The sequence below is a fragment of the Artibeus jamaicensis genome, unplaced genomic scaffold, assembly GCF_021234435.1.
Source record: "Artibeus jamaicensis isolate MK-2021 breed Jamaican fruit bat unplaced genomic scaffold, CSHL_Jam_final scaffold_916, whole genome shotgun sequence".
In the NCBI taxonomy this organism is placed as follows: Eukaryota; Metazoa; Chordata; class Mammalia; order Chiroptera; family Phyllostomidae; genus Artibeus; species Artibeus jamaicensis.
In genome coordinates, this window is record NW_026522059.1 from 36,510,746 (window position 1) to 36,530,422 (window position 19,677).

The 19,677-nt window shown below is 43.9% G+C and overlaps 1 protein-coding gene across 2 annotated transcripts in view; it reads right to left on the bottom strand.

Moving 5' to 3' along the window:
• Positions 1-19,677, bottom strand: part of SULF1 (sulfatase 1) — a 151,486-nt gene that overhangs the window by 44,948 nt on the left and 86,861 nt on the right. The window contains exons 6-8 of one of the 2 annotated variants that reach the window (XM_037148941.2): positions 14,801-15,040; positions 5,703-5,854; positions 3,231-3,400 (exon numbers count right to left, since the gene is read on the bottom strand). In XM_037148941.2, coding sequence (XP_037004836.2) covers positions 3,231-3,400; positions 5,703-5,854; positions 14,801-15,040 — 562 coding nt within the window. Of the gene's footprint in view, positions 1-3,230; positions 3,401-5,702; positions 5,855-14,800; positions 15,041-19,677 lie in introns of those variants that run through there. The other variant, XM_053661157.1, reaches the window with a different exon arrangement.

Sequence of the window (19,677 nt, forward strand, 5' to 3'; positions counted from 1 at the left end):
GCACTTTTTGTGGGTTAAGAAATATAAAACAAGAAAGAACAGTGTTATGTGGTTCATCTTAATGGGAAGAACTGAGAAGAGCGAACATCACTGAGGTGACTTCTGTGTTGCAGGCCCTCTGTGGGCACTTTGGCTGCGCTGCTGCTCTGAATTTCCATTCATGCCATCATGTCGAGGTGCTAGTATTTCCCCCTTTTGACAGGTGAGGCAATGGAAGAGGTTAAAGAAATTGCCCTGAGACTTAACACGGACGGCTGAGATGGGAACCCACCCCTGTGTGCTTCTAAGGCCTGAATACGTTCCCCTCTGCCACGTGGAGATTTCACTTTATAAAACCACTCATAAGGCTCACGGGTGGTTCGTTCAAACTAAAGAATAAGTGACACCATTTCCGTGTAAAAAACAACCGAGGCAGATACTATGCACTACCCGATCAAATGACCCCCAGTGACTCCCTGCTTATGGTTACATACAAAGTCACTGAGGTTCTCAGTACTCTGCTCCACTCCCCTTCTGGCTTTAGCCCCGTTTGCTTCCCTGGCACCCCATTCTCCAGCTTAGATAGCCTTAGGTCACAGCTTAGATAGCCTCATTTACATGGTGACCACCTCTCCAAGGTACATTCTCTTCCTAAAATCATCCACCCAGTCTGTAGAATCAGCTGCAGGAATTTTATCCATCCTTTGAAGCCTACTTTGAATGCCTCCTGGTCTGTGAATTTTTCCTGGTTCCCCTAGAAGATGTAAACACTTGCTCCTCCAAACTTCCACAGCCCCTTGAATGCCTTTTTGAGGTCTTACCGCTCTGGTCCTACTGGTCATGTGGCTGCTTGAACGCTTGCCTCTCTCCCCCCTTAGAGAAGGGATCTGGGGGGAAACTCATTTTGCAAAGGACCAGACAGTAAATATTTCAGGCACTTCTGACCCCACAGTACCTGCCTGGCACAACTACTCAACTCTGCTGTCGTATTGTGAAAGCAGCCACAGATAATAACTAAATGAATGTGCTTGGCTATATTTCAATAAAACTTTATTAACAAAAACTATCGGCAAGTTGGATTTGGCCTCAGTGTGCCATGATTCTCCATGGTCAATAACTGTGTCTTCCTCGTGTCTATTTGCTGTGCTGCAGTGGCACAGGTGGCACTCATAAATGTTTGTGGAACTAAATAGAATTTTTAATTGTCAGAATCAGAGATGCTACTGCAGTTATCACTGAGGCCCTGAGTGCTCCGCAGACTCTTCTCTTCCTGCAACTGTTGCCTGCACTGGACACTGAGCTGACAGACAGAACCTCTTCATCTGTGGCTGGTTTTCCTACAGGCTCATCCTGGAGCTGCAAAGGCAGGGACTCCTACGGAGCCACAAAAGCCATTTTGCCAACCCCTTCTGACAGGTGGGAAAACGCCCATAAAATCTGCAGTTGCAGAATGCCACCTTGGGGGGGGGTGATCTGCTAAGAAGCTACACAAGGTGATTTCTGACTCAAAAGAAAAGGGAAAGTGGGTCCCAGCTCCCAGGGTCCGTTTTCTTTCAATGGAGCAGCCGGTTACTGACTTCGTAAGTGATCTGTAACGGAGAGGCGCTTGCCCCTCGCAGGCTTCACTCACGGATTTAGCTGCACGGTTATATGCAGAGTAGATCTTCAGAGGTTTATGCATCTGTCCACAGGGTAAATTCCAAAACACAGTGGCTCCCACAGACCATATTCCCTAAGGCCCAGGGCACCCTTCTTTATTCACTGATGATGTTTTGTGCATCAAAACACTCTGTCGTTCAAGTTCCTGGCGTGTAGGTTATCCATCCTGGCTCCATACATATTGTTAGTTCCTAGCGTTCAGTCAGCTCTGAATCACTTCCTTCTTTCTAAATCACTTAATCACAGAGAAGCTCTATATCCTACTGATCAGGAGTCATCAGTCTGTTATAATAAAAGACAAAACAAGAACATAAAAATGTTCTCCAGGAATGTGTAATGACCAGCACCCGAGTGTCTGCAGTCATTGCTACTCTCTTTACACGAGTACAGCTGACCACTGAACAGCATGGTCTCAACTGCACTGATCCGCATATTCGACAGGCATACCCTCGGTCCTCTGTATTCCTGAGCTTTGTATCACAGACTCGACCAGTCCCCGGATGTGCTGGGCAGACCGTATGCATCGTTCTATCCCATTCTACACGCAGGACTTGAGCATCCACAGATTTCAGGAACCACACGGGAAGGGGGTGTCCTGGACCCAGTCTGCGGCAGCTAGCGAGAGGCAGCTGCAGTTAGGTCTTTTGGGGGAGTCGAAGCTTATACATGGACTTTCGACCGCGTGGGGCTCAGCACCCCTGACCTCCGCGGGGAAACTGCACATCTAATCTGTTTTATTTTCATCTGGGATCATGGCTAGAGAATCAGGGTGGATAAAAAGGGTTGGTATTTAAGCACTAACAGATTAAGAATCAATTCGGGAGCTTTAGTGATAAAACACATCGATTCCTGTTCCTAACCTCTCTCTGCGGCTGAACTTTCCGCAGACCCAGAGCCCACTGCTCTGTGTGGAAGACTGCAGGTCGCAGGTCACCGCACTGGTAGGCAGTGCGGGTAGGCAGACGACGAGTCAACAGACTCAAAAACAAAGTCTTGTTCTCTGCTGTCAAAGCGCCCAGGCTTTCCCACCCTTGGCTAGTGAGAGCTCTCAGCCTGATACAGCTCGCTGCCCTCGGGCCACCCTCTCCTCTCAAAAAGAAACATTGGGTTATTTTAAAGCTCTGGCCTGGGCAGGCTCTCGGGCAAGCTCCTCCAGCTGCTTTCTGGAACAATCCTAACTGCGTGTCTGCAGTGAAGCTGCCACAGCTTTCTCCTAGGAAATGAACCATGTTTCTATAACCAGGCTGGGGTCGCCACTCTGTTGCTATGAAAAACAAACTGTTTGATCGTCATCATCTTTAGATGATACTCATGAATACTAAGACAACTGAAGGGAACTCTTGATAAAAATCGCCTCATTCACCCTGTGTGCTTCTCTTCCTTTCCTTTTTAGCGACTCAGAAAGGTTGGAGCTGTGATTCCTTCTCCCATCACCTGGGCAAGGCCCTCAGTTTCGGGCCTGCGCAGCGGTGACCCAGCAGAAGCTGGTGTTCCTGCCGCGTGGAAGGAAATGAGGTGAGGAGAGAGGCAAGGTGGGGAGTAAAGGAGAGGCCCATGTTCAGCAGGTCCCCAGAGCCGATGGTATTACTCACATGTGCTGGGAAGCATTGGGGTACAGTTTTGAAAACTGTGGGGCCGAGTCCTCGGGGCCGTGGGGCGCAGCGTGGCTGATCACCATCATAATGGGCCTATGGGGATACATTCTCTTAGACATTTTGAAGTAATTAATGCTCTCGTTAGTGATTAAGTCTGTGAAGTAGTCCTGAAACATACATTTGACACAAAACAGAAATTACAAAAGGTGACATTCATCAGATCACATTTGAATACGCTCTCCTCAGAAGCAACTTGCTGAATGAGGAGGTAAGTCTAAAGCAGGAAAAAACACTGGACTTCCTAAGGCAGCAAAAACACTTTCCCTAACAGGGAAAGATCAGTTGCCAGGAACTTTCTAGAGTTGCTAGCTTGGTAACACACAAGAAATGCACAACTTAACAATTAGGAAAAAAAAAAAAAAAGAAGTCCAGTCCTGTTTGCCCAAGATAATGATCCGATCTGGCAATGCCAGAGTACATGAAATACCGGATACATATTTCACTCTCAGACTTCGTTGATGTAATCCATTGACAAAAAATTTAATTACTTCAAGGGCAGGAAACACTCACACCCACTACAAGTTCACAGTTGCAGAACACACACACACACACACACACACAAATGAACAAACAAAAGATCTTTCCTTTAAATTAAAAATTCACCTGTGGGAATTATACAATAATCGCTAAGGAAAACCTTGGCCAAAATTTGGGCGCACAGGGAAAAGCTGCAACATTTTTATCAATTAATTTACTGGAAACTCTAAATATGGGAAACAGTTGATTTCCTGTGGATTATCCTCTGTTAATTGCACAACTGAAATGATACAGCTGCTGGGATTAGAGCCTGACTTGTTAGTAAAATGACAACCTGCAGTCTGAGGGGCTGATGCCAGTCTGTAAGGGGGAGGGAATAACTGGAATGAAAAGGAAAGGAAAGATGAAAACTTAAATTAAACCACCTGCCTCTCTAAGTGTGTGTCAATGGCCTGGAGCTCCAGCTTAAACTTCAGCAAGTGCCCAGGCAACAGTTCACAGAGCCAGAGGCTTGCCTGGCATGACTAATCACATGTAGACTTAAGGACCAGAACAGCTGCAAAAGCAGTGCCCAAGGGACAAAATCTGTGTCACATGTCACTGTTAGGACAAGTCCACAGGCTACCACCTTCTTCCATGGGAGTGTCTGTTTCATTCCTTTCCTCACTAAAAAAGATATATTCTTTCTGGACACGGTTGTCTTTGACACTTAATCAGCTGTGGTAATGGGCAAGTTACGCTGATTTAGTCTTGGGAGGGAATCTTGATTACTTTGCTCTCCTTAGGACAACAGGGAAAGAAAGGTTAATAGCTTGAACAAGGAGCATGAAAAGCATCCCCACAGATAAAAAATGATAGCGATGACAATCAGCGCACTTTGTAGGATGCAGCTCCAGTCTGCCTCCGAGGTCCCAACCGGCTCTCAACTTTGATGAGCCTGGAAGCCTATTAGCAGTGTTTGTGAATTCATTTGCATTCATTGTTTTCTAAAGGGCATGAAAGAGGAGAATCACACCTTATCTCCCACCAAGTCCCCTGTGCTCAAATCAGGCCAAGCATAAAGACAGCAAACGTGCCCAAATTAAATTGAGTTCCCTCTTTCTCATTTCCACCAGGGGCGCTTTTTATAGTGATCTGTGTTAGAGCAGATTCTCGGTTTTTAGGTAAATGAGGAAGAGCTGAGTATGGCTGGAAGGGAAGAGGATATTTTAGGCTAATTAGCACGCTACCTTCAAAGATAGTTTCTGCTCCACTCCTGTGATCAGAGAATTGTTGTATTTACGTTGGCCATCACAGAACCCTGGGGAATTTTAAAGTCTAATTTAGGACCTGTTTGTCAGAGAACTGCGGGGGCACGTCAATTCCAGCTTCCAGGAGCCGACTTGGAGATTTGGGGGCAGACAGGTTTAGACGCTGGTGGACTCTGGCTGCCGCGGGGCAGGTGTCCTGGCCTCAGCCCTCTGTTCGGTCAGATAGGAGTGAACGAGGGGGGTGTGGGTTCCCCACCTTTGATTATTCCACCTGTCTGCTCTTATTTTTACATCTAAATCTGAAGACAAATTGACTTTCATCCCAGTGAAAAGCAAAACAGTGCAAGAGGAACATTTGATTATATGGACAAGTCCTCTGGGTATAGGAGGGAAACCAAAAATTATCACAAGCCAGAGTGGAGGCATCTATGATTTCCTTGATGGTACTTTCATCAAAGGCTGATTGCCTTGTGTTCTGATGAGGGAAAAAATTACTATGTAAAGTCAGTGTTCCCTGAGAGTCTTTTCTTGCCTGGAGTTTAAAATTACCTTAAAATTTCTCATTCTAACATTGTGAGAGCGTAGAAAGCCAATCTTGTGGATAGGTTAATTTGCTGAAAATGGCTGTTCCCTATTATGCACAAAGTAAATTGATGCAGTGTAAAAAGTGCCTGAAAATTACCTTTGCATAATCAAATCCATGCTTTTCTTTGATGCCATTGCGACAAACAGTGTAATTATAGAAACGAGAATTCTTGATTAATCCAAGCCATTCTCGCCACCCGGGAGGGATGTAGCTGCCATTATATTCATTGAGGTATTTTCCAAAAAAGGCTGCAATGGGAAAAAGGGATTATTTTTCTCATATGAAATGAATAATCATAAATAAACACATAAATGCATTAGTATGAAATGATGGCTCCAGAAAGAGACACTAGAACAAAAGTTAACCTAGGTAATAGTGGATGCCAAAATAACGTTAGGGTAATTGTCCCGTCCTCTGGTGAAGTGACATACACACATTTTCCTCTCGAATAAATAAAAGCGGCCCCCAAGTACATGGATTATAATTCAACAGAATCACCACAATGATCATGGTACTCTGGGGACAGCTATTCTTGTGGCTTTACTGGGAGACCGCCAGATCGTACCCTTTTGTCAACTGATGTAACAGAGGAGGAGCCAGGGTGAGATTTGGGATGCTACTCCTGGGCACACACATTACTGGAGAAGTGCAAGTTCAGTCTTTGTAATAAGTTTTCTTTTAAAACTTACTGTTGAAGAGTTGCAAATTACAGAAACACCACTGAAAAACTTGTCTCTCTTTTTGCATAGCCCAAGAGTACAAATTTTCTAAACCAAGAGACCACAGTAAAGGTTGTTTTTATGGGACACGGTCAATGTTTTCAAGCGTCATGTATTTCATGTCATCTGTGTTTACATCACGTGTATTTTACAAATGGGTATGGCTAACGCCTCATAATCGAAAATTCTGGCAACCTAGAGCTGTTACACAGGTGACTGATGTTCACAGAATAATTGTATAATCGAAGTATATGCACCCTAACTAGTCCACTGATCACGGAAAAGGCCATTCAAAGGACTTCACATTTGTAACTTCGGCACATCACATCCAAGAAAGGCCACGGTGTGACAAGGCTTACTGGTTCTTTTGGAAAGGCACCCCATGAATATGGCCCATTGCCAAAGATAAGGCTCAGGGAGTGGCCACAGGACAGGGAGGCTGTTTGGGGTTTCAGGAACAAAATGGGTTGGATCTTAAAGTTGGGTACCTTGTAACTATCTGAGGGTAGTCATAAGTGTATTGTTGGCAGACTTTTGAGAGAGAAAGAGGGCTCCATTGTAACTATTGTAATTACACCAGGAAAACAGGTATAAATGAGCACAATTCAGGGTAAACCTGAATGTCTGATCACTCTGTTAGACACATACACGGCCTTCCCCTCAACTATGAAGGACTAGACAACACGATATTTCATATATGTATACATGGGGATACCTATGTGTGTCCCCACACATGTGGATGTATCTATATATACATCCACACATGAATGCAAATTTTAATTTTTCTTATTTTAGAAGGCTTGCATCTTTAATTTTGGAGAGAGGCCATGTCCTCTGTTTTCCAGGCCAAAGCCACTTCTTGGCTTCATTAAAGCAGGTTTTACAGGTGCTTCCACTCACATTCACCAGGAAAGGAAGCTGCTGGGTGACTAGTTTGGGATGATGGAGACGGGCCCTCGAGTCCAGCCACTTCACTGGTATTGCCCTTAAAGCACACATTTCTGACCTTGGACTTACCCACTGTACATCATTTCCATGTCTCCAAGGGATAGATATTTACCTTGCTTCCATCTTTGATATACAATATCTCCACCTGGATGTTTTACTTGCCCCTTAATGCGGTCATCCAAATGGAATGGATCATTTTCCCTTCCAAATTACTTCTCAGCTGTCCTTTAATTCCCGGAGTAGCATAGTCACCTGCTGGGCAGCCAGGTGTGGCAGCCCCGAGCCTTCCCTGATTTCCACCTGCTCCTCACTGGGCAGCTGCCATGGCCCACAGGTCCTATACTATCTGGACGGTAACTCCTGAACCTTGCCACCTTCTGAACACCAACTCCGGTCACATCCCCCTTTTCTCACAATCCAGACAGAGGCTTGTCACTTGTAGGATCCAGTTTAATTCAATAAAATGCTGTCCGTGGCCTTCCTGGGGTCAGAGCAAAATCATTCTCTCCCAAGCCCCTCTGGCATGTTCGTGTCCCTCCCTCCAGCTCCGCTTTACTCCGGTTTCCATCTTTTACCTGTGTCTGTGCTACTGTCTTCATCGCCCTCTCTGTGTACCAAGGCCAGGGCGCACGCCCCCACTCCCTGGCTTTGGCCTGTATCAAATTTATGCCCGTGGCTTTAAGGCATCCTCTCTTTCTCCCTAGTGCTGGACTCATGTTCTCACAGAAGCCAATCCCTCCTGGACCGTAAGGCTCTTTTGAGGGCAAACACTGCCTTTGCCTCCTCTCTGTACTGCGCGCCCCCACCCTTGCTCACTGTACAGGGGCCCCATCAATTTTGTTTCTTGAACTGAGGTTCACGGACCCTCATGTATTCTGGGCTTTTATAGGTTCTAGACTTGTTAAATTTTGTGGATTCTAACTTTAACGTTTGATTTAGTCTAAATATTTTCATAGTCTAGAACTTCAGAGTTGAAGCTGACATTTCTCAGGTTGATTTTGTTTGAAGAGTTGACTCCAGGCCATGCGTACTGATTTGCTGAATGAATGTTTATCTGTTGAATCTGTGACTGAGGGAACGAATCAAGCCCTCCCTCAGCCAGATGCCCCGGCCCGAGGACCCTGCCAGGGCCTGGGCAGGACAAAATGTCAGAGGCTCTCACGCCAGATATGACTCACGATTTCCTTCCGAGCTGACTCTGTGCAGCGGGAATTCTTCTAATGAGGGGTTCTTGTCTTCAGAGACTAACCACCTTTTCACACAAAACCACAGGATGAGGTTCCTTTTCCGACAAAAGCCAACACAGACTCGGAGTCGCGGGCAGCTGCCCAGCACCACACCCCGGCCGCACTTCCCCAGAGGGGACTGTTTCCAGGAACCTTCCACTCAACAACATCAGGCCCAGCTCTTTCCTCTGGCCTGCGCCTCATCCCTGGGGGGTTATTCCATTTTTCTCTTCTTTTGTTTTCAAAGAAGTAAAGCATCATAGTGGTTCAGGACAAAACCCAGCCTGCCTGGGTTCCAATCCTGCTTGCTACTTGTTTAGCTATGTGTCTACGGGCGGGTTACTTAATTTTCTCTACCCCCAATTCGTTTTCCTAAAGCCATGAAGATAGTAATAATAATAGTGATAGGACTGTTGTCAGGATTAAGTGAGCTAATACATACATAAAGTGCTTAACACAGTGCCTGGTGCGCAACAAGGGCTTTTAAAAAAGTGCTTCTACTGCTGCTGTTATTATTATTAGTATCACCATTATCTTTATCCTTTCAACTCGGTGTTCCAATTTTAAATAATTTACCATTCTGCAGTGCAAGGAACTCGCATCCTAGAGTTCCATACTTGTGCATTTGCAAACATTTATTGAGAGGTGACAGTATTATCTTTCCTGATCTGACTTACGTTGTGACAACAAATTCTCTCCCATTGGCCTTCCATTTTCCTGCTACACTTAGTTTTATTTCTTGGTTTGTTTGTTTTTTCCCCTCTCAGGGCAGCCATGCCAAGCCCTTCCTTCCCTGTTTTCTCTGTGAGGTTATTTTGTTCTGTTTTCTACCCATTTCCATGGCTGTTCCCTTCCCTTTCATCCTCCCCTTATAAACCATCTTGCAAGTCTCTTTGCAGCGCTTACGATTCACGTCAGAACTCCCTCCAGGTTTCAGTGTCTTTGTGTTAATGGAGTGTAAAGAATGCACTTAGTTTTCCAGATGTGCCCTCACCCGTCACACTTGTTCTAAGAGAGACCAGGACCTCGTGTGTCACAAAGAGACACCCCCATGTTGGCAGCTTCGAGTGACTCTGGCCTCTCTCGTTGCCTCCTGACATTGAGACTCATTTGTAATCACTCCTGGCCTCTTCCGACATCAGGCTTCCTGGCAGCGCTCTGCAATTGATTATCCGGACTTCTAATTATTTTCCTCCAGATATATTAAATCTCTTTCTCCTTCCCTAAGGTGAATTTTACTTTCTTGCCCAAAGTGCCATTATATGAAGTGTAGTTTGAAGATATTCTCTCCTTTGACACTGGTCATTCAACTTAACTCACTACTATACCATCTGAATGGCTCACTAGCATGGCCCCAACCCTCCTCCTACGTCACTTTCTTTTCTGAGACGCCGCTGAACACGCCCCTTCACAGCTGCGTGAGAAGGTGATGTGGGGGTTAAGTGTCAGGACAAAGATCACAAATACCTGATTATAATGATTTTTGACTTTAGGCCATGCTACTCTGTCCAGCACTGTCTGTGCCAAAATACATAGAAAAATTTCCTTGAACTGTCTGAAGCCAAGGCTTTTGTTTTAAGTTAGCAATAAGAACCGCACAAAAGATTTCCGATACTGTGGAGGAGTTAAATCTTATTTAATATAACAAACGACGCACTAGCTGACCTTTTACTCTATGTAATCGATCCACTTGGGTTATAAGATTTCACTGGTTGCAACTAAAAATATACATAATTTTCAACCAATTAAAAATTATGATTTCCTCTTATGTCAACTTGTATACATGATTTTGGTTTCCCCAATTCAATTGTTAAGTCTAATGAAGACAGGGACCATATTTTATATCTCTTCATACTCCAGTGTCAACCGTAGCTTTAAGCATGCTATTGTTTAATAAATATCTATGTTTATGTACTTAACATGAAAATCTATAATACTAGTTTGTCTTACTTTAAGTGAACTCTACATTAACAAAATCCCATATTAGAGAATAAATATGCTTGCCATGAGTAACATAAATACATTTTATAACATAAAAAGACATGAAATTAGAAAACTGATTAATTTGTCTAAATTGTCTTGTTACAAAAGAATTCTCTACAAAAGGATTTATTGTAGCTCTCTACTAAATATTGCCCCTTCCACCTCAGTGACTTGTATAGTAGAATTAGCAGGACTAAAATTTAATTCACATGCTATTTCATGTATCATGCGTTCTGATTATATTTTGAACACTAACATTTAAAAAATGACTCAATAAAATAATTACAGTGGTTATAATAAAATTACAGTATAATTTTGGGCAGGAAAGACAACTTGGGAATCCTTCTCATCCCATGTCTGCGTTTTCTCTGTTGGGAAAACTGGTCTCTCCCCAAGTTCTCAGAGTGAATTAAAGGCTGAGCTAGGACGCGACTCCCGGCATCCGCAGTGTGTGTTCAGGGTTTTTGCTAACACTCGATGCAAAACCTCTGAAATGCGGATTAGCACCTTTACTTTAAAACCATGCTGGGTTTCACATGCCTGTCTCACAAGAAATTCAAAGTAAAAACATTCTGAACATGAAGTCAGGCAGGATATTCATCTTTATGACAGATAATCCGATGTCATTCCCGGTTCAGTTGTTGGAACATAAACTGCAATGGACATGTTTCTGCATTTTCCCTGCTTGAACGTTTAAGCTGTTGTGGACTCACGTTTTCCATGAGTAAGTTTAGAAAAATTTAGACTATAGTCAGTCCCAAAATATGCCTAGTTCTGAAAAAGAAAAATCATGTCATACAACAGTAAATATAATATTGGGTCAATTCGATTCATTTAAATCCATGTATTCTGGATTCCTCCCAAAGTAAGTCTCATAGTAATTTGTCTTCTCGGAGCTGTTCTTCATAAATCTGATTGCTGCTTTGTGTTTTCTCTCAATGGGTATTTATGTATAATGCATATTTCAGCTTCCTTCATTATTTTTCTTAGGTTTTTAGCTAAATGTTCCAAATAATGTATTCATTATTAAGAAAAACAATAAAATATACGTTGACTCTTTTCTGACTAGACTCATAAATAATTGCACTGATTTAATTTCCCAAGGTGCCTGTCATCTTGATATGCTTATTCGTCTATTTTCAACTGTGTCAATGCCCCTGCTTAGATCAATAATTATCATTACAAATACTTCTTTACTTCCCGATTGTCTCAGACACTTCAATATGTTCCCAGCAAAGATAAATTTAAACTCTACAGATCTCTATCACTGCCATTTTAGCCTTCCATTTATAATTGTTCTGATTTACTAAAGAGCACATCAAAATTTATTTTCTGCACTAAGTATTTGGGTAAGTCCTTGTTACCCTTTGAGAAATTCCTGTTACTTTGTAGGATGACTCACTATAAATTCCAGTATTACCTAAGAGTCTAGACCCCTGGGGAGAAGGTTGGCTTCAGAATCTGCCTTAGTTTCCAAGAACAAATCCCCTCTCCCTGGAAAAGACAACTGAATGAACAAAAGGTCAGACACTCGCCGTGGCAAAGCCTTAGGATGTGCACATTTGTCCCAGACCTCACTGGGAGGTTAAGGCAGCACGCCGCAAAGAGCTCTGGTGCCTGGCCCTACCCTTAGAACATCAGATGTGTCACTTCAGCAAACCACCTTAATCTTGTGGGTCTAAGTTTTCCCGTTTGAAAACAAGGGAATCAAACTAAATTATGTCTGAGTTTTATTCAAGCTCTCGCAATCCACTGTAGGGCGGATACGGGACAGCATAATTAAAACAAGTACCAGAATACACGATGCTTCTTAGGAGCAACTGAGTTGTTTACATCTTTGGGACCCAGGGTACTTTGTAATGGGTGGTGTTTCCATTTTTGCTTTTGCCACCAGGAAGCTTATTTTTAAATACCCGGCCTTTCTCTTTAACTCCATGCCATGTAGGTTGTATGCTAACCTTGGCCCTGACTTTAACTATTTTTCTTCATTTCCATTTGCCAGCGTCCTTGTTGTGCTGCATCCTATTTTGTTTTATGTGTCTCTGTGGGGCACTTTGGAGTGAGGCATGATAGATACATATGCAGAGAAGTAAGACAATGGGAAGAGGAAAGACTTTGGAATCGGATGTGATAGATTCAGTCTATCACTGACTAGCCTGTGTTCTTAGACAATGAACTCTCTCAAGTAGCTGTTTTTCACTGGTAACATGGACAAATCCTTTCTTTCAAGGTTTCTTTAAGAATTAGGTGACAAAACTGAGCTAAAACGCCTGGTATAGGGTAGCTAATGTCTTCCTTTTCTCCTTTTCCACCCCAGCTTTATTGAGCTATAACTGACAATCAAAAATTGTATATTTTTAAGGTACACAACCTGATGGCCCAATATACATAAACACTGTGAAGTATTTACCACCATCAAGCCAACCAACATATCCATCACTTCACCTTTACCATTTTCCTGCCCCCTCACTCCCCGGGGTGGGAATGCCAAAGACCCACCCTCTTAGCAAATTTCAAGTACATGATATAATCTTGTCAACTACATCCACATTGCTGTGTGCCACATCTCCAGAACTTACTCACATCCTCTTTTCCCCCTTTCTTGGATTAGCCCTGGAACAAATTAGCAGACCATGGTTGAGCGCTCCAGTCCTGGCAGGACACTCTGAGTCACCTCTCATCTCTGCTTATTACGGACATCATCCATTTGCTCTGGATACAGTAACAGTGCCAACCCCCCAAGCTGCTTGTCCACTGCTAGGGATTAAATTGTAGGGAGCCCAGGAGCTGAAAGGTCCTGATGGTGCACAATCCTTCCCAGGAACAAAACAAAATTGGGTGGTTAAAATCGGGAACGGGGCATTAGGGGGAATCACTGTTGATCTTGCTTCCGAGTTGGTCACACAGTTTTTGAAATCCCCACCTCAGTTATGAAACAGAACCAAGTCCATTTGCTGCCTGCAGACCTACAAGGATGCTTGATGGATTTGCAAATTGCTTTAGAGCTCTCAGATGGAAGGTGCTATAAATTTAAATCACTTATGTGAGAAAACACACTCAGGATAAAGCGCTCTGAGTAACCTAGTTTCTTTCCTAAGTATAAGCGAACACCCTTGGGATTCATGGGAAGATCTTCCTGTATGAGTGGCTATCTTAAAATATCTGTGAATGACGATGCTGTCATAGTCACAATGAATATTTTCATCTATAAATAACAAGTATTAAGTGCCCACAGGGCGCTCTGCAAAGGAGCCAATAGCCACATGTTTCCTGAGATCAGGGGGAAAGATTGATTTCATTTTTTGAAGAGATTTAACAGAATACATTTGTCTGAAATCCTTTACTTTTCAATCTTTGGGCTAGAGGATCTGTAAAATCATTTCCAACAAGCTTTAATGATAACGTCATTAATTCTCATGAATAAATCCAGGTGGTTCTGAAAAATCTGTTTTGCACTGCTGCCCCTCCGAAAACACCCTGGCTGCCTTCCGCTCATGAAGGAATGCTGAAGGCACCCGAGTGGTGGCAGGGTGAAGGCGTCGGGGGGTCGGGAGAGCAACCTTATTAGAAGGAGCCTTGCTTCTTCCTTAGAAAGACTGGCATGACGGTCATGACCTCGCTTGGAAGAGGTGTCCGATTTTCAGAAGACCAACTCACCCAAACCTTCCTCAGGCCTTATGGAGGTTAAACAACGAGAGGAGGTAAGGCAATTGCCTTCCTTTCTTGGGAGATGGAGGTGAACATCTGAAACCTCAAACGGCCATAATGTGAGCTAAAAAAACTCCAAATCTTACTAACTAAATGAATCAATAAGATATGTGTCATTGGTTTGTTCATTTAATGATTTATTAATTCAGTAAATGATTGTAATCATCTGTGCCCCAGACCCTGGGGGAGGGGCTAAGCAGTTGATGATTTCTTACTGGAACTATCAGCAGAAATTTGCCAACATCTAAGATCAAGCTGTACCATGATCCTTTGAGATTTGGGAGGTTGAGGTAAATAAGCAAATGGAGTGAAACCTTATCAGTGGTAGGTTCTCCTGGAAAATTCCAAATGCTAGGTGCTCTGATGGGTGAGACTCTTTCATAACATGTCCCCTGAGAATCATTCTGAGTTTTCCCTAAGGCACCTCTCCTTGGTACATCCTTCAGAGTGGAACAGTGAGGGATGGGGAGGACACTGATACAGACGAGAACAGCCTAAATACTTCCATCGAGGAGCTGATTGGAACTTCATCCATTTCATCACACACTGCCTTTGCCTGTGTCTAAGACCTTTTATCAAAGGGTCAGGGGCTAGAAAGTGCACCCTTTACCTGTTCTGTAGCCAGTGTTGTTAAGATACACAGCAAAAGTCCGAGGTTCGTGCATCGCCTGCCACGAGGGTGAGGAGCAGTTCTCGTTGTTGGTGTAGACGTTGTGGTTGTGCACGTACTTCCCCGTGAGCATGGAGGAGCGGGAAGGGCAGCACATGGGCGTGGTCACAAAGGCGTTGGTGAAGGTGGCCCCTCCCTGCTCCATGATCCTTCTCGTTTTGTTCATGACTTGCAGGGACCCTGAAAGGCACAATTCCAGTGTCGTTTGCCAGAGCCTGCCACACAAACATTTTTGTCTTGTCACTCGGTGACTCTGTTCTCCTGATTTATTAATTTCCGTCCCTTGGTTTGAAGAAGTCTATTAATTTGACCAGCTCTCATTTCCAGAATAAAATTAACTATCTGGGATCCTACCATCGCAAGTATTTTGCAGAATAATAAACACATTCTAGCTTCTTCCCCCCCTTAATCACATAAGAAAAAAAATGCGAGCTAATCTGATGATTAAAGCTAGGATTCTAGATACAGAGCAGACTCAAAGCCCAGCTGTCCTTTGAAGATTCCAGAGAACAATAGCCTGTTACACAGGGCATCAGGCCCCTTGGCCCACAACACAGGCCGAGAGCTAGTGACAGTGTAGACACGACTAGATCCAGTGTTTTAATCATGTGAAAAAAAAGAGGAGAACTTCTTTTCTACCAAGTAAAAGCCCCTCCAAAAAGCCTGTATTTAATTTTTTTAAATTCTCCAATGTAACTTGGTATCCTCTAGTGAATTCACCAAATGCCTACCAGTTCTGCTATGAGGACAGCACTAGTTTATATTTGCACCTGTTTACATGTAATTTTAAGAAACAGGTTGCTTGCTTGCGAAAGAGCTGTGATTCTATTGCACTAAAAGTATTTGTATGGCAGAAAAATATTTCATTTCAACTGTAAAAGATAAAATTATAACATAAGATTGCTGAGGAAGAAAAAATTTTATTTCGATTACTCTATCCAGCCAAACACTGCAGCTGAAACACATCCAAATACTGCAGAAAAAGCACAGGCCAGAATTCAATCGTTTTTTCAGAACTTGTCAAGAAATGCACTACAGAGCCCCACCGCCAAGCGCACTGCATTTGAATCCCAGAGCCTCACATTTCCAACAGGTCCCACTTATTCCAAAGAAAGGGAGAAAGTCTATGCAGTTTTCCAGCAAGGAAGGAAATCATCATGCAAACCAGGCAAGCACTCACAGCAGAAGAGAAGTGTGCCGCCATCCCAAAAGCCACAGTTTGCCTGTTTGTTTGTTTTTTTCACATACTAGCTTTTACTATTCACATGAAATATATGTGAATAGAAGGGTTTCTAATTGGGTCTCATTAGAACTCCCTGAAATACGCCTCACTTGGGAAGATCCTAATGGTTTTTCCTCCCCTGGGTGGTGTCGTCAGGGGACTCCACAACCTTTTTGTGATCAGCCAATAACATGTCAGGAGCACCTATTTCATGCTGAACATTCTATCAGCTTTGCACTCCAGGCTGGTCCCCAAGTGCGGCATGAACAAAGGAAATGGAAAATTCTCTGCTGCCTCGGGTCTTCCACAGTAAGCTACCTAGAGAAGAACCTGCATATAAAAATCCTTGGGAATAGTTGCAAAGCAATACACACATTAGAGTGTGGATACAGCAGTCGCGGCACCTCTGAAGTTAGAGGGGACCTGGAGTGAATGTTTAATAGGGTTCTGGAACAAGAGCTGAGGACAACGAGAGGGAGGGAGAACAATGTGCAATGGGTGAAGTGGGTTGTTGGGAGAATGGAGAGGATGCTTAGAAGTGGAGTGATGAGTACCCCACACTGATTTCCTGGAACTGAATGGAACACGGAGAATGCTCTTGAAACGTGGGAAGCAGAGTTAGCGAAGAGCTTGGAGGCTGGGTAGACATGTTTGGATTGCATAGAATAGACAAAATAAAGGCAGAGTAGGTTCTTTGCCAAAGGCATAAACAACCCGGCAAGAAAAAAGTCTTTGAAAGGTGTTGCTGTGGTGATGTGGCCATGGAGGAATGTGCAGAGGAAGAATACGCTGGCCCATGAAGGATACGGGCCAGGGGTCACTGAAGCCATCAGGCCACAAGATGGTAAGAAGATGAACTGGACTATGTCACTAAAACTAGAGCGACTCTGCAAAGCAGATCCAGGGGGATGCTGTTAACGCATCAGAAGACCATGAGTTGACCAATACCTCAAAGCTTTCAGCATGGGAAGAAGGGCTGAAAAAATGTTTCGCTGTTGGTTAAAACATAACTAAGAAGAAATATGCCCTGTAGACCAAAGAAGTTCATTTTAGAAATTCTACATTTTGTTTTGGCTGATCCGACGGGGAGAGATGACTAGGGACCCGGTCACGGGAGAGAGTGATGGGCACCTGCCGAAGTCTATCACTTAGTCCCCTCTCCTCTGCAGATACCCACAGTACTTACTCATCAGAATGTCCTGAATTTTGGAAAAACTCAGAAAACATTTGTAGATGAATTTTCATTGCCTAATAATCTCTTTATTTCAAAGAATGAGCTCTCAGAGTTTCTTTCATCGGCTTAGCTAAATTCAAATTAAAAAAATGCAGTTGCAATCCATCTTTTAAGGTCCTGAATTACAAAGGTACAAATGCCAGTTTATAGCCTCATCTGGACTGCAAATATGGTCTAGGGGGTGGAAATCTGATCTAAGGTCAAATAATATAAAAATGGGCTAAAACTTAGCCCAATTCAAATCTCTGGAATTGCCCAGCCGGGACTCACCTCATTATAAGAATCGCTCTTTTCTTAATTAACTGAGCTGATGGTGTTGAGGTCCTTAACGATCCCTGCCAAAATTCTGCTTCCAACTAGTCCCCATGTCAAATGTATCAATGAAGACGTTTGGGCCCTGCCGTCACCATGAGCACTGCAGCTCCATCCTTGGGGTTCCTAAAAGTGGGCCCCTGGCTTGAAGACTCTCAGTGAAGAGGAGATCCTGAGACAATCCTTCCCAACTTTAAACATCACCTGCAGAACATGTCGAATGCCAGAATCCTGGGCCCACCCGAAGATACTGACTTAGTAGTTCCAGGGAAAGACCTGAGAATTTGCACTTGTAACAAACTCCCTGTCTGTGGACCACACTTGGAGAAGTATTCCAGGTTGGATAGAGAATCAGGGAAGCCTACAGCTGGAAGAGACTTCAGTGGCTGCCTTGTTTTAAGTGACCTAAGTGCCTTAGAGCATTTCCAAGGCCATGGGATGCTATAGACAGGAAAAGAAAGCACTGATTTTAAACTTACTCTCAGGTTCTCGGAGTGCTCCACATACATCAGCTCATTTAATCCTGACAATAACCCTTTGCAGTGGTGCTACTATTATTATTCTCACATTACAGATGTTAAAACTGAAGTGTAGAGGCTTCAATAACGTGTGGAGGGCCACACAGAGCCCAGAGAGAAGTCCAGGCGGCCTGCTCCAAGCCTGTCCCCTCAGCTGCACAGAGGCTGAACACCGGCTGTGACATTGATGCGTTCAAGACAGAGAAACAGAAATGATGTCTGCGTGCAGTCAAGATATGCCTCCTTTTATGTAGCCTCATATTTTGCATCCTCTGGCCTCTTAGGGGAGATACTAACAGACACTAATGCCTGCTTTCCGCCCTCCTGAGGGATGAAGGGATCTCAGTAGCTGAGGCCGAGGTGAAAGGTGAGTGGGCTGAAGATGGGTCTGTCTTCATTCAGTAGCTGACAGCCACGCTGGTGTTGAACACCGCCTCTGGGCTCAGCGCACTGCCTGGCTAGATGCAGAGGACGGAGTGCAGGAGTCATCCCTCTTCCCTTGGCCGAGCTCGTGTGCGCCAGGGAGGTAAGCACCAAGCACCTTCTTTTTTATGGCTGTGTGATGATTAATGCTGGTCTATAACACTGCTTTGCTCTGCCTCTATTGCCATGTGATTGAACCACTGATTTTTCATTGGGAAATGCTACCAAAAACTATTCCGTAGTACAACTCAAAATTATGCATTTATGGCTGTTGAGAGGAATAGATGGGACAATGTTCCGTCCTACTGTTGGAAGGGCAACAATGTCCTTTGTTTAAAGCTGGAGCGCCTCACCTCTCTGGGTTTCAGGCCTTTGGGGCGTAAAATGCAAATTATGTTGGTTCTTACTTATCTACGAGAACACTAATTTCATAGGAATGACCGGAAGCTTAAGATGGAAGACTTAACAATAGTTCCATAGCAGGGCTTAGGAGGGAAAGAATGAGAAGAGACAGAGCCCTGTACTTGAACTTGTGGGACAACATCTGATTTTGCCAGATTGGCTTGAGCACATTATTTATTCTTTTTATTAAATTTGTGTTTCCCATCTGTAAAATGGAGCTAGTAACAGTTCCCCTGCATAGTGCACGGCATCAATGAGGTATGCTCAGCTAAACCCCACATTTAGTTTTCTCCCGCCTTTCCTATCTCCCTCTCTGTAATCTACATCTTAATTCCAAAAGGTGGGGTGAGAATGAAGATGTTACCATAGACTGAATGTGTCCCTGAAAATTCCTATTTTGAAACCTAAGGCCCCAAGAGATAGTAGCAGGAGGTAAGGGCATTGGGAAGTGATTTGGTCGTGAGGGTGGAGCCCTCGTGAATGGTATTAGTGCCCTTATTAAAAAGAAAAAAACTGCAGCCCTGGCTGGTGTAGCTCGGTGGATTTAGCGTGGGCCTGAGAACCACACAATCGTGGTTCGATACCCAGTCAGGGCACAGGCCTGGGTTGCAGGCCAGTTCCCAGCAGGGGACTCACGAGAGGCAACCGTACATTGATATTTCTCTCCTTCTCTCCTTCCCTTCCCCTCTAAAGATAAATAAATAAA